This window comes from Mesoplodon bidens (assembly GCF_964165515.1).
Source record: "Mesoplodon bidens genome assembly, chromosome: 19".
Taxonomy (NCBI): Eukaryota; Metazoa; Chordata; class Mammalia; order Artiodactyla; family Ziphiidae; genus Mesoplodon; species Mesoplodon bidens.
This window is the reverse complement of record NC_138179.1, coordinates 40204404-40218733: the sequence shown is the minus strand read 5'-3', so window position 1 is coordinate 40218733 and position 14330 is coordinate 40204404. Positions and strand designations below refer to the sequence as shown.

Genomic DNA, 14330 nt, shown 5'->3' with positions numbered 1-14330 from the left:
TGAGCTCTGTGTCCTTCTATGCAATCTTTTAAAAATTTTTGGCTGCATTGGGTCTTTGTTGCTGCGCGCAGGCTTCCTCTAGTTGCGGCGAGCGGGGGCTACTCTTCGTTGGGTGCGTGGGCTTCTCATTGCGGTGACTTCTCTTGTTGCAAAGCATGGGCTCTAGGTGCGTGGGCTCAGTAGTTGTGGCTCGCGGGCTCTAGAGTGCAGGCTCACTAGTTGTGGCGCACGGGCTTAGTTGCTCCGTGGCATGTGGGATCTTCCCAGGCCAGGGCTCGAACCCGTGTCCCCGGCATTGGCAGGCGGATTCTTAACCACTGCGCCACCAGGGAAGTCCCTATTCTGCCATCTTGATCTCCCTCCCCTAGTTAGTCTTCTTATCACGACCTGGCTCAGGCTGTCATCAAAATGCATTTATGTTCTCTGACCTCACAGCAACCACAGCCAGCAGAGGCCAGCCCCAGGTGAACAGAACTGGATCCAGCCCTGCTGGTCAAGCGGGGTCCCTGGAGTCACAGTGCCGGAGTGCCGGGAGGGGCCGTGGACTTCTGGTGCCCGCAGGGACTTCCTTTAGGCAGCCTGACACAGCACCAACTTTGTAGCTGGAGTGACAATGTGGAGGAGGGGCCCGGGGGCCCCAGATATTCACCCCCCGCACCCAGGGTGTCCACACCCCCTCACTCCTCCAGGCCTGGGCGTCCCAGGAAAAGATGAGAAATAGCACAGCTCCTCCTCTGCACCTCACATCCCAATAAAATATTTATTATTTCAAGAAATCTTTAAAAAAAAAAAGAGAGAGAAAAGAGTATCTCTATTGCTTTCCCCCAACAGGTCAGGTCCTTGATGACTGTTGAGTTTCTGTGGCCACAGGAGCTGCCCAGGCCGAGAGGGCTCTCTGATGGGAGGTATCCACCTTCAGGCCCTGCCCTCTGGACTCAGGGCCCTGTGGCTGTCTCCCTGGAAGGGAGGAGGGGCAGGCCTAGGTGAGTGGGGCGGGTTGCCTGGGAGTGGGATTAAAAACGGGGGTGGGGTGGCAGTGTTTCTGACTGCCCGATCTGTTTCCTCAGGCAGCGCTCAGGGTGAAGGGGGAGGCATGCCACACGGATGGACGGCTGGATCCAGAGGCGGTTTGAGGCTGGAGGAAGCTGGAGGTTAGGGACACAGACACAGCATTGATGGGGCAGGGGTGGCTACGTGGGGATAGCAGGCCTGGGCATCCAGGAACTGGGCCACGTGTGCCATGGGGCTGAAGCTTCATCCCAAGCCTACAAAAGATGCTTAGGAGGTGGAGGCAGGGTAGATTCTAGAGCCTGTTCTCAGAGGCTGGGGTGGGGACTGAGGCTTTGGAAACAAATCCACGGTCTGGAATCGCAGTCATGCTGGGATAGGTTTCAGGAAATGCCCAAAGTGAAGAAAGTTGGAATAAGCAAGAGGGAAACAATTCAACCCAGGGTCTAAGTGGTCCCTGCAACCCTAACTCTGGTGCCCAAGTGTGGAAGGGAGGGGGAATTTGGGAAAACAGGAGGGGTGGGGCTGCGGCGGCATGAACGGGGTCCCCCAGCCTGGCCTTCCCCCAGTCCTCGGCCTTTTCTGTCCACACCCCAAACAACTCCACAGGGACAAGGCTGACCCCCTCATGCATCACTCCCCACTCTGTGGACCCTCCAGTGGGCCACTGGGCAAGCATCACCCTGTTTCCTCTATCATATGCCCAGAGGCCCCATCCTTGGGCCCAAGAAGGACAAAGGCCCGCACTCCATCTGGTCCAGATCTGGTCTTGCACAAAGCAAGGGGCCTCCGACCACCTGCTCCTGGGCCAGTGGGACCCTCTGACCAACCCCCAGCTGCTTGCCCACAACGCTGCCACGAGCCCTCGGGGTGAGAACAAGGAGTCTGCCTAGGGTGGGCACGAGGCACTCGGCAGACTTGCCTCCCTCCCCAAGACCTGCGCACCTATCGGCTTGGCCCACGTCCTGGCCAAGAAAGGAGGCTCCAGCCTGGGGGCTTTGGGGCGGGTGTCGGGGGGTGGTAGGGCGGGTCGCTGGAGCTCAGAATCTGCTGGTGCTTTCTCCTGCGGCGGGGAGGGCCAGCCGGGTGGGCGCCCTCACAGACAGTCCTGGCACAAGGCCACCTGGCCCTTGCGGAAGTCTCGGCAGGGGCAGAGCCGGCGGTACTTGGTGCTGGAGCCGGCGCAGCTGAAGAGCAGAGGCTCCTTCTGCAGGAAGCACTCCTGGCCCGGCTGGGCAAAGGCCGGGTACAGGTGGTTCATCTCCGACTCAGTGCCATCACAGGGCACCTGCAGCCTGGGTGGGCACCAACGGAGGTGGTCACTCAGCGGACGGGGCGGGGGCTGCCCCAGCCTGGCACTGCCCACTCCCTCTCCCTAGCCCATCCCATTCCAGACCCAGGGAGATGTCTCTAGGAGGCGCCAGAACAAATGCTGGGCTGCAGCTCCTCCGCGCCCCTGCTGTGAGACAGGAGAGTGGGCAGGAGGGCCGGGGCCCCAGGCTCACCCATCAGGAGGAACCTGGGGCAGCCTCTGTGACCTGGACCTAGAAGATGCCCAGACAGGCTGGGCAGGGGCTGAGGGAGGGATGAGGAGGTCAGGGGCTGGGCAGGGAGCTGCCCCTAGTGGTTTGGGGCAGAGGCTTTGCCAAGAGTGGGCAGCTGTGCTGTGGATACCTGCCCGGAAGGTCCCTTCTGGATCCTTCCTGACTCACTGGAAAGCACTGCATGCCCCCACTGCTGGCAGGGCCGGGGGCAAGGTGGCCACGGGAGCAAAGGAGCTACAGGTGAGGTCAGCTGGGCCGGGGCTCACTCACGTCTGGAAGGCGTCCTGGCTGTTGAGGAACGGGAAGAAGGAGGGCTCGCAGATCAGCCCGTGGTCCAGGCAGGCGTCCGTGCAGGCCCTCCCAGCAGCGGCCAGCCAGGCCCGGAGGGAGTGCGCTGGGGGCCAGGCCCCAGGGGCCAAGCTGGCGTTGCGGGCCCACTTGAGGTGAGTGGCGTTGGGGGCCAGGATGAAGGGGCTCTCCAGGGCTCGGGCCCCTGGGGGGGCAGGGCCTGGGGCCACACAGAAGTCCTGCCCAGAGGAAAGCAGTGTCAAGAGGGAAAATGGAATACCTCACTCACAACTCATCCTGTGGGTAGGGGTTGCAGGGGGAGGGTCTTCCCTACTCCCCACTCACTAAACTTCTAAACAGCTGTGTAATAAAAATGAAAAATGAGTCTTTGCATTTCTGTGCTGTGATATGGGGGTTGGGACTCGAGCTGGGGGCCCAGGGCAGGGGCGCCCCAGGCCTGGTCTCTCAGCAGTACTGCTTGGCTCCACCCATCTCCAACCCCGCGGGGAAGGAAACAGACCGGAGGAGGACCTGAAGGTTAAAGCACGCTGCACCCTGGGCAGAGGTGGGTCCTCAGACACTGGAGCCAGCTCGGCCCGTGGAGACAGAGAGCGGGGGACCCACCTACCTGGTGCTGGATGTAGGCATGGACCCGCTCCAGCATCCCCTCACACGTGTACTCGTAGGGCAGGTAGGGGTCCACCTGTGAGCGAGACAGGCAGACACGTGGCGTAGGAGAAGCCCTGGGCCTCCCCAGACCTGGCTGCTCAGCCTTGGGAGCAGAGATCTGGGGGCTCTCACGGCCTGCACCCAGAGAGCCGACCACCCTATCCACGCAGATGACCCGCTCCCCGGCGCACCCTTCAGTGGCCCTCAGGGGGGCTCACGACAGCTCATCCCTCCCTGGCCCCCTCCCAGTTCCACTGAGCGCTTCTCCTCTTTCCGTAAAGCTCAGCATTCCATCCCCTCCTCGGCTGTGATGCCTGCTTTTCTCCAGCCAACCACCGGATGCACCCTCCCCTCTTAGACCTCACCTCCTCCAGGAAGCAGACCCAGAGCTCCACCCCCTCTCCTGTTAAAGGACCACTTTCCTTTGCACACACCCCAGACTTCCCCAGTAGAGAATTAGTGCCTGTGTCATCATTTCTGATTTATCCCTTGTCTCCCTCAGGTCATAAGCCCCATGGGCTGTGGGACCACGACTTGTTCACCATTGAATCCCTGGTGCCTGGCACAATGCCTGGTACACAGCAGTCACTGAGGAACTAGTCATGGAATGGAAAAGCATCCCCAGCTCTGCCTGTGCTCTGCCCAAGATGTGGAAGTTTCACGCAAAGCAACACAGGGTATCTCCCAGCCTGACGGAATGAGATGACATTTGTAAAGCTTCCTGCCCAGACCAGGCACCCGGGAGCTACATGAACTAGGTGCCCCCAAAGGGAGGCCACATACCCTCAGTCTAAATATCAGAGTTATAGAACAACGCATGCTGGGGCCGACGGGACCAGATGGATTTGGTAGCTGGGGCGCAAGGAGCAAGGGGAACGGAAGAGGTGATGAGGAGGCTGCCTCCCCAGCGCGGGTACCCCCACCTCCTCTCCACTCTTCTTACCTGGCCACCCCCTCCCTGTTTACAGCAACCCTCAGTGGCCCAGCACACAGCCTCCTTGGAGGAAACGGTCGGCCAGGCGGGCGGGAGGCGAGATCGCGGTGACCTGGGAGATGGTCCACCTCAGACTCAGAGGAAGGTCTGTTTTAGCCTTTGGCCCCACCCCCCACTCCCCAACATGTGTGTTGGCACCATACCCAGCCCAGCCGCCTCCTGTTAATGCCGTTTCCCTGCCAGCAGCTCCAGCAATCAGGCAGTTTCAGGCCAGGTAGTGAAATCTTGCTGGTGTGCCCAAGTCCTTTCTCCTCATCAGAGATGGGTGTGTCAGAACCCAATCAGGCTACGCTGGGTCCTGCTTCCTGTGGACCCCACCTCGAAGGGCTGGAGGCCCATCCTGGGCCCTCTGGCCCAGGGGACATCCCCGACTTCAAGCTGAGGAGGGTCTCAGGGAAGCAGCAGCTGCCACCAGGACTGATTCTCGGGACAAGGCCCCACCCATCTGACCTTGCCCCGGTTCTGACTTCGCCTGCACTGTAAGCCCGTGTCCTTAATCCTGGGGCAGTTCTGGGATCCCAGAGGATCCCCAGGGCCACATGCAACCACCACTTCACAGCCCATCAACCAGCACAGCCTTTCCAGCCCTGAGGTCCACACAGCCAAGCCCAACCCCAGCTGATGGCCACTGAGGCCCTGGCCACCAGCTGCTGCCCCAGGGGATCCCCAGTCGCCTCGGGTCCAAGACTTTAAGTCCTGGTTATAAATAAACCCCACAGAGAAGAGATTTCCCCTCCAAATGTCACCCTGCCTGCTCCTGGCGGCAGCCACCGAGTTATCCCCCGCGTGGTTCGAAGCCCGTCACGTGGTGATTCTAAGCCCCCCTCCACCCGTGCGAGGGAGGGGACCATTCGCAGCAGCCATGTCCCACCTGCCGTGAATCTCCCACCGGAGGAGCCAGCCTGCCTGGAAATTACCCCCATTAGGTCTAATTACAGGTGTGCACGGTGATCCGTCTGGACAGAATGGCAGGTGCTGGTCCTGCTGGGATTGCTGGCCTGTGATGATGAGGGGGGAAGGGGGCGGGAGCAGGTGCTGGCATCCCCCCCAACCTCCTTCCCCTCACCTCGAATGGCCTCACCCTAGACGGAGGGCAAGCCCACCCCCACCTGGAGCCTCCCGGCTGCTTGCTGGGTGCCTCAGGTCTCTCTCACCCCTCCTCCCTCAGCCCGCAAAAGGCCCCACGACGTGCAGGAGCTGCGCCCCCTGATGCGGGCCCTCACTCGCTCGCTCAGCTCCTGCCAGCTGTCTCTAAGGCAGTTTTCTAAAACAGGATGATCAGAGTTACCCACGGTGCTTGTTTGAAACGCAAACGCCAAGGCCTCACCAGTCCTTTTAAATCAGAAGCTGGGGATGTGCCCAGGAATCTGCATTTTAAACACCACCACCACCACCACCACCCCTCCCCACCCAGGCAATTCTTGGGTAAAGGGCTAACTGCCCAAGAGTCAGGGTGGGGGTGGGATGGCTAAAGGCAGGGGGGGCCACGGGCTGGTTTGGGGTCCAGCTGCAAGTCAGCCTGACGAATTTGCAGTACCTTGGTTCCTGGACCCTTTTGTTATTGATTTTTAATTAACTAACAATTAAACAGATGTTCATGTTTTTAAAAATCAAGAGAAAACAAGGCAAAGCAAGTTCTCCTCTGACCCCAGACGCCCAGCCCCTTCCCCAGGACAGGCACTGTTAATCAATTTCTCGTGTGTCCAGCCAGAAATAACGCGTGAATAGATGAGAATGCTCACACGCACAGACGCCCCCCAACATACACCCCTGTTTAGGTCTGCGGCTGGGAACATGGCTCTCCACAGGGCTGGGACCTCGCTCACTCAGTCACAAGGGATCTTGAAGGTGGAGCCAGACCTGAGGCCTGGGGGTGGACAAAAGCCTCCCTGGTCCCCTTCCCACCCCGCCCCTGCCCCCCTGGGGTGGAAGCCCCTGAGGGTTGCTTTTGCAACAGGTGCAGAGAGGGAGCAGGAACAGAGTGTGGGATGGGGGTCCCCTGCAGGGCAGCTTCCCACAGCGCCCTCCCCCATACCGTCTGTCGGGGGTGGGCGGCTTTTTCTAGCTTGCTCAGCCCAATGTTGAGAGCTGACATCTGCCCCTCCCGGTTCAGCCTCAGCCAGCGGTGGATGGAGTTGTGGGAAAAACACCCCGGTTTCCTCATTTCTCAGGACAATCCGGGATGCGAGTACCCCACCTCTCGTAGGTCCCGCCGGCATTGAGCACCAGGTGCCTGAAGGCAGGGGTAACCTTCTTGATAACACACCCTGACTCACTGGCACTCCAGGACCTTCCTTCCTGGGATCACCCCCCAAATAAACTACTTGTGCTCAAATCCCTGCCTGGGGTCAGCTCCGGGAAGAACCCAATCTCAGCCCGGGACCTGGAGGAACTTCCAGCAGAGGAGGATTTGTTTAAGCGGATGCTTAAGAGGGGGCGGGGGGCTCTCCCTGCACCACTGGTGGAGGTCCAGGGGTTCAGCCACTTCGCGGGTCAACCTGGCCACATCTGCCAGAACCAGAGATGCACCTAGGCTCTGACACAGCAGTTTCCTTGGTACTTTCACTAGAGAAACACTCACACCCAGACAGGAGGGAAGGACGAGAGTGGGGTGGGTAGAGGAAGGGAGTGGGCAGGGTGGGCAGGGATTTTCTGGGGTCATTTGCTGAGGCAGTGGGCTAAGGCTGGGAGTGCCGAATGGAAGGGACTGATCCATGGGATGCAGGAGGGTGTTAAAAAGAAAAAAAAATACAGGGACTTCCCTGGTGGCACAGTGGTTAAGACTCTGAGCTCCCAGTGCAGGGGGCCCGGGCTCAGTCCCTGGTCAGGGAACTAGATCCCACATGCCGCAACTAAGAGTTCGCATGCCACAACTAAGGAGTCGGCGAGCCACAACTAAGGACCCCGCCTGCCGCAACTAAGACCTGGTGCAACCTAATAAATAAATAAAATTAAAAAAAAAAAACTGGCAGTCCAGTGGTTAGGACTCGGCACTTTCACTGCCGGGGCCTGGATTCAATCCCTGATCAGGAAACTAAGATCCTGCAAGTTGCATGGCATGGCCAAAAAAAAATTAAAAAAATATGCAACCCTGCCTCACAGTCAGGACAACCAGGCAGGGCTCTGGACCCAAAGCTAAGCCCTTAAGACCGCATGGGGCATCGATGCGTGCTGGCCTCTGCCCCAAGCCCGGCAGTGTCCCCAGCTCCCCAGACAGCTGTGTGTCCTCCTGGGCAGGGCCCTCCCTTGTGGCGGCCCCTGCCCCAGCAGCCTAATGCTCTCTGATTCTGCCACAAGTCTGCCCAGAGCAGCCCAACCACCTCCAGCGCCCCACCAGGGAGGGCACGCTCAGTGACCTTGGTGATGGGCAGAGAAGGGGACCTGACAGGAGTGGGGTTTTTTGCTCAGCCTGGTGTCCAAGCTACCGCAAGAAATGGGTCCAGAGGGATCACGGAGAACAGGGCCACCCCTGCCCCCTGTGCTCACACAGTCTGCCCGCTTCTCAAAATGAAGGGACCGCGAGAGCACACACGCACAGGGAGCCATCAGAAGCCACAAAGGTGCCCATCGGGGAGAGGAGCTGCACAAGCCCCTCGTTGCCCTCCGCCCACACCCACCAACACTTACTTGCCGGAGGAAACGCAGAACAAGAACGCTCTACCCACTTGCTATGCAAAGGTGGCACCACACAGACCTGGTCTGAAATGCAGGGCTTCAGCCCCACCCAACTTGCTGACTCTAAACCTGCGCTTTAACAAGATCCCCAGGTGATCTGTATGCACATTATAGTCTGAGATGTGCTGCTAAAAGACCACAGAGACAAAGAACCTTCAAAGGTTCAAAGAACCTTCACGCATTCACCCTGAAAACATTTACTCAGCACTTAACCTGTGCTAGGAGCCCACAGGACCTGGCACCCAGAGACACGCGATAAATGATTCTGGATCCAGGGCCGCCCTGTAAGGCTGTGCAGGTTTCTCACAGCACAGAGGCAGGTTTTCCCCCCACTCCCTCAACAAACACACACGCATCCAAGTTGCCAACCCAGGCCTGCAAGTCTGAATTCACCAAGAGGAGCATCTTTTTCTAATTATAGCAAAGACCCAAAGTTTAGGATATTGGTGGTCCTGACTGGATCCGAGCCTCACCTGGGTTCTCACGATGGCCTTGATGGCTGCTTCAAGCTCCTCTGAGTCGTTGTAGTTGACGGTCCACACGTGGGGCTTGCCAATGAAGTTCTCTGCGTAGGGATGCTGGGAGAACACCTAGCCAGGGCACAGAGACGGGAGGCTTCTCCCTCTGCCTGCCAGGCTGGGCTGCGTGAAGACCAGGAGCCCCCCACCCATCTGTCCCATCTCTCCCTTCACCCCATGTCTCAGTCTCCCCCTTCCAGGAACTGCAGGGGTCCCATCTCGGACCCTCCCGATGTGGGACCAGGCCCTTCCCACTCACCTCTCTGGAGGTGGGTTTGCCCCGGAAGAACTCATGGTTGAGCGAGCTGTGGGGCGGGCTGAAGCGGGACTGCAGGAAGACACAGCCGTTGGCGATGGCCTCCAGCGGGGCAGGGCCCTCGTAGGGGAAGCCAAACCCTATGAAGAGCTGCAGAACCGAGGTGGCACGATGGTCAGGGAAGGTTGGGTATCACAGCCGAGGAGCCCCAGGAAGCTGGGAGCGAGGCTGGGGTTGGGACATTCACAGGAGGCAGCTGGGGCAGCAGAGAGCCCAGAGCAGCTGTGCGCCTCAGCCACTGTGAAATCAGGACGTCTACTTAGGTCCTATCAATGGCCTCCTCCTGCTCTAAAGGCTATGATTCTGGAGGGGAAAAGAACAAGGGTTCCCAAGCTTAGAAGGCTTCAGGCCACTCCTACAGCTGACCTCAAAGGACCTTTACTCATTCACCCAAAAAACATTCATTCAGTACCTGACTTGTACTAGGAGTGCTCATAGGGTTGGCCCCTGAAGGGTGATCAGTAAGTGATTCTGGGGCTTCCCTGGTGGCGCAGTGGTTGGGAGCCCGCCTGCCGATGCAGGGGACACGGGTTCGTGCCCCGGTCCGGGAAGATCCCACATGCTGCAGAGCAGCTGAGCCCGTGAGCCATGGCCGCTGAGCCTGCGCGTCCGGAGCCTGTGTTCCGCAATAGGAGAGGCCACAACAGTGAGGGGCCCGCGTACCGCAAAAAAAAAATAAATAAACAAAAAAATAAAATAAGTGATTCTGAATCTGGGATTGCCATGTAGGGTTGTTCAGGTTGCTCACTGCACAAAGATCCCTCTCTCCACCCCGACATACACACACACACATACACATATCCAAGAGCCCTGAAGAAATAAGTTATGGTGAGAACAGGAGAGGACCTGGCAGCTGGCACTTCAGAACCCAACAGCAGGATCACGCTCCAGGGACACAGCTCAGGGAATTCCAGAAGCAGTTCGTCAGAACTAGTGTCCCGATGGAACTCCAGCCAGGCTGCTCCCCATCCCTTTGCTCCCAGCCTGCCCTTCCACCCTCTCAGTGGCTCTGAAAGCCAGGTCCAGGAGTCAGCTGGGCCGGACTGGTGTTGGGGCGGGGGGGCAGGTGGGCAGCCCAACTCCTCTTCACCATCACTGAGCCCCACTCAGGTCCCTTTCACTGTGGGGCCTCCCCTGCCTGATGGCCATCCCCATCTCTGCCCCCAGCTCTGACCAGCCCCTAAGAGGCCCAGACACGAGGCTCAGGGCAGCAGAGTGTGCTGGGCATGTCCACACGTAGAGGGGGCCACAAGTGATGGTGGCAGGCGTGGCAGGCACATATGGGCACCTCCTGGACATCTATGGCCGGGCTGGGGTGAGGATGGAGGACGGGGTGGGGCTCACCTTGGCCTTGCGCAGCAGCTGCTGGAACTCGGGCTGCGGCAAGAGGCCGTGGTTCTTCACGAAGGCCGGGACTTCAGGGGGCCGCTGGCTCTCATAGTACACGGTGCCGTGGATCTCCATGTACTTGTTCAGGATGCTCAGGAACTTCTCCTTCCCCTGGAAGAGGAGGAGGAGGGGATGGGAGCCTTGCTCCAACCTCAGACGGCAGAGCCAGCTGAAGAGACACCCATGGTCAGGAAGTCGGAAAACATGGGGCCAGTCTCAGTTTGGCCCCTAACCAGCTGTGTGACCCTGAGGAGGCCCCTGCCCGCTCTGGTCCTCAATTTCTTTATCTATGAGTTACAGAGGTTGGATTAGACCAGAGGCCTCCAGACTATTTTTAGCCACGGACCTGTTTTCTTTCCCAAGGTCTCCTACAGAGACCAACATTTAATTGTATCCAGCTGGAGCTACTTGGCCTCCCCTGAATCCCTGATGACCTCCAAGGACCTCTGAGGAGGCATGGAGCATAGGTGAATACATAACACCTCAGCGTCCGGGCACCCATCTGACCCTACGGCCAGGGCCCTGAGCTGGGAGCTGCGGTCTGTGTAGGACCTTGACAGGAATAAGCATGGGATCGGCTGCTGGGTTCTATTTTTTAGAGCTTTTCTGAGGCTTGCAGAAGAGAGGGAGGGGAAAGTAGCTTCGAGATCACACAGAAGGGTGGGGCGTGGGGCTCTCTTCAGGGAGGATTAGTTCCCAACAGGCCAATGGGTCAGAGGAAAAGAACTCATGGTTCCCCAGGTCCCGCCGGCCAGCATATCAGACCGCCATGAGCTCCAGCCCAGGTTCACTTTATAAACCACAGCTCTTGAAGAATATTATCAATGGACATCAGAATAATTGTTAACAATTCACATTTTGAAACTCAAACTGTATACATTTTTCACAAGGAGGCTTTCCACTTTGGGTAATGCAGATCAGCCCTGCCTGAGAATGACCAGGAAAAATGGGAAAATGTAAAAAACATCTATGAAGGCCCTGAAAAATCTAACAAAGAATGAAGAATTACAAGGCCAAGACCTGGGAGAAGGAGGAAAAGAGATTGCTGAGGCCAGTGTTGGGGTTGGTTTTCCTCCTGGGGGCACCTGCTGATTCCAGGGGCAGCATCTAGGCAGCTAAGCAGACCTGAGAGACAAAAGTCAGAGTTCGGGGCCTGCCAAAGATGGGGAGCCCTGATGGAAACCCATACTTTGGGTTGGAACTCTGAGGAGTTACAGCCTGGACGAAAGGGGGGACCAGAACTAGAGCAGCTCTGGCAGGGGCTGAATCCTTTTAAAATTGCCTCAATCACTATCATTGGTTGAGGTGATCTGGGATTGCTAGGGCTCCAGCTGTGATCCAAGAATAAAAGTAAATCCTCTCTGGAAGAAGAGAGCATCACCCTTGACCTCAAATTATTTCTACAGTTTTTCATATTCACCTTCCAGAACTACCTAGAGGTAGTTTTTCTCAAAAAGAATAAAAAAGAAAAGAAAAGAAAAAGGAACCAGTGAAGTCCCAATCAAAATCCCAGCAGGCTTTTTAAAATAGGAATTGACAAGCTAATTCTAAAACTCATTTGGAAATGCAAGGACCTAGAAGAGACAAAATAACTTTGAAAAAGAAGAAGAAATTGGGCAGACTTATATTACCTGATTTCAAGACTTATTGTAGAGTTACAGTAATCAAGACAGTGTGATATTGGTTGGCATCGAGAGAGATCAACAGAGCAGAAGAGAGAGTCCAGAAATAGACCTACACATGTAGGGTCAATTGAATCCTGACAAAGATGCAAAGACATTTCAGCAGAGGAAGGATAATCTTTTCAACAAACAGTCACGGATCACTCTATATGCAAAAAAAAAAAAAAAAAAAAAAAAGGAGAGGGAAGGGAAAAAAAGACTTCAACCCATACTTCATATCATATATAAAAGTTAATTCAAAATGGATCACAGACTTAAATGTGGACCTAAAACTATAAAACCCATAGAAGAAAAATCTTTGTGACCTGGGGTTAGACAAAGATTTCTTGGATACACCAAAAGCACAATCCATAAAAGAAAACACTGGACTTCATTAAAATTAAAAACTTTTTGCTCTTTGAAAGATGCTGTTAAGAGAAAGACAAGCCACAGCCTGGGAGAAAATTTTTGCAAAGCATCTATTTGTTAAAGAACCTATATCCAGAAAATGTAAAGAACTCTAACCACTCAATAATAAGAAAATAAACAACCCAATCTTTTAAATGGGTAACATTTTTTAAGGTATTTCACCAAAAAAGATAAACGGAAGACAAATAAGCACACAAAAACATCTTCAACATCCTTAGTCATTAGAGAATTACAAATTAAACCCACAATAAGATAATACCGCACACCTGTTAAAATGGCTAAAATTAGAAAGACTGACCATGCAAAGTATTGATGAATTTGTAAAGGAATTGGAACTCTCATACATTGCTGGCAGGATTGTAAAACGGCAAAACCACTTTTCTTAAAATGTTAAACATAGTTCTACAATATGATCCAGCCATTCCACTCCTAGGCATTTACCCACAGGAATGAGAGCATATGTGTATACAAAGATTTGTACGTGAATGTTCATAACAGCTTTATTTGTAATAGCCAAATACTGGAAACAACCCAAATGTCCACTAACAGGTGAATGGATAAATAAAGTGTAGTCCATCCATGCAATGGAATACTACTCAGCAATAAAAAGGAATGAACTATCGTTACATGCAACAGGATGAAGGAATCTCAAAATAATTATACTCAGTGAGAAAATCCAGACAAAAATAAGTATATACCATATGATTCCATTTATATAAAATTATATCAATAGAAAATGAAAACTAATCCATAGTGACAGAAAGCAGATCACTGGTTGCCTGGAGATGAGGAGGAGAGGAGAGATGGGAGGAAGAGATGCCAAAGGGAAGAAGGAAATTTCAGGGGTGGTGGATCTATTCTCTCTCAGCCATAAAATTATACACTTTAAACAAGTTTAGTGTATTGCATGTCAATTTTCCCCAATAAAGCTATTAAAATAGATGTTTAAATTTAAAAATTTAAATACCTTGATTTTTAAAAAAAATCACATACATAAAGAGACAAGACTATATGACCAACACCCAAGAGACATGACAATAAAAACAGATTCATAGGAGATCTATATGCTGGAGTTACCAGGCACAGACCTTAAGATAAATATGCTGAATATAGTCTAGGAAATAGAAGATAAAATTTGAAACCAAATGGAAAAAAAACCCCACAGTGGCAGAAACTAAAGACTAAATGGATGGATTTAACAGCAGATTAAACACAGCTGAAGAGAAACTTCACTTACTGAAAGAACAAAAGAAAACATCCAGAATGAAGCATAGAGAAACTAAAGGATGGAAACTGCAGAAAAGAGTGTTGGAGACAAGGGGATATGATGAAGATTTAATGTCTGTGTAAATGGAGTCCCAGAAGTACAGGAGAGAGACTGGGGCAGAGGCAACATTTAAAGAGAGAGTAGCTGAGAATTTTCTAAAATTAGTGAAAGATCAAACCACAGATCCAAAGAGATCTACAAACAACTCCATGTAGGATAAAAACAAAACAAAACAAAACAAACAAACAAGCAAAAAACCACACTGAGGCTTATCATAGTAAAACTTCTGAAAGCCAAACGGAAGCCTTAAAAGCAGGCAAAGGAAAACACAAAAAAGAAATGACCTTTAAAGGAACAATCAGACCTACACTGACTTCTCAGCAGAAATGACAGAAGGCAGAGGACAAGCTAGAATTTGTACATAGTGAACATATCCTCTGAGACATTTTTAGAAAACCAAAAACAGCAGTCCCAGACTAAGTTGGTTTCTTCTGGAGACAGACAATGATTCCAAATGGAATCTCAGAGATGTAAGAAGGAACAGAGAACAATACAAAGGGTAAATGTGGGTA

General features: G+C 54.1%; 1 protein-coding gene across 2 annotated transcripts in view; it reads right to left on the bottom strand.

The window, feature by feature from the left end:
* Positions 1–733: 733 nt before the first annotated feature.
* Positions 734–14330, bottom strand: part of MGAT5B (alpha-1,6-mannosylglycoprotein 6-beta-N-acetylglucosaminyltransferase B) — a gene marked incomplete at its 5' end in the record, with an annotated part of 69031 nt that continues 55434 nt past the window's right edge. The window contains 6 exons of one of the 2 annotated variants that reach the window (XM_081217953.1): positions 734–2303; positions 2823–3079; positions 3469–3543; positions 8652–8768; positions 8956–9102; positions 10357–10616. In XM_081217953.1, the coding sequence (XP_081074079.1) occupies positions 2105–2303; positions 2823–3079; positions 3469–3543; positions 8652–8768; positions 8956–9102; positions 10357–10616 (1055 nt within the window). In that variant the 3' untranslated portion in view covers positions 734–2104. The remainder of the gene's footprint in view (positions 2304–2822; positions 3080–3468; positions 3544–8651; positions 8769–8955; positions 9103–10356; positions 10617–14330) is intronic. The other variant, XM_081217954.1, reaches the window with a different exon arrangement.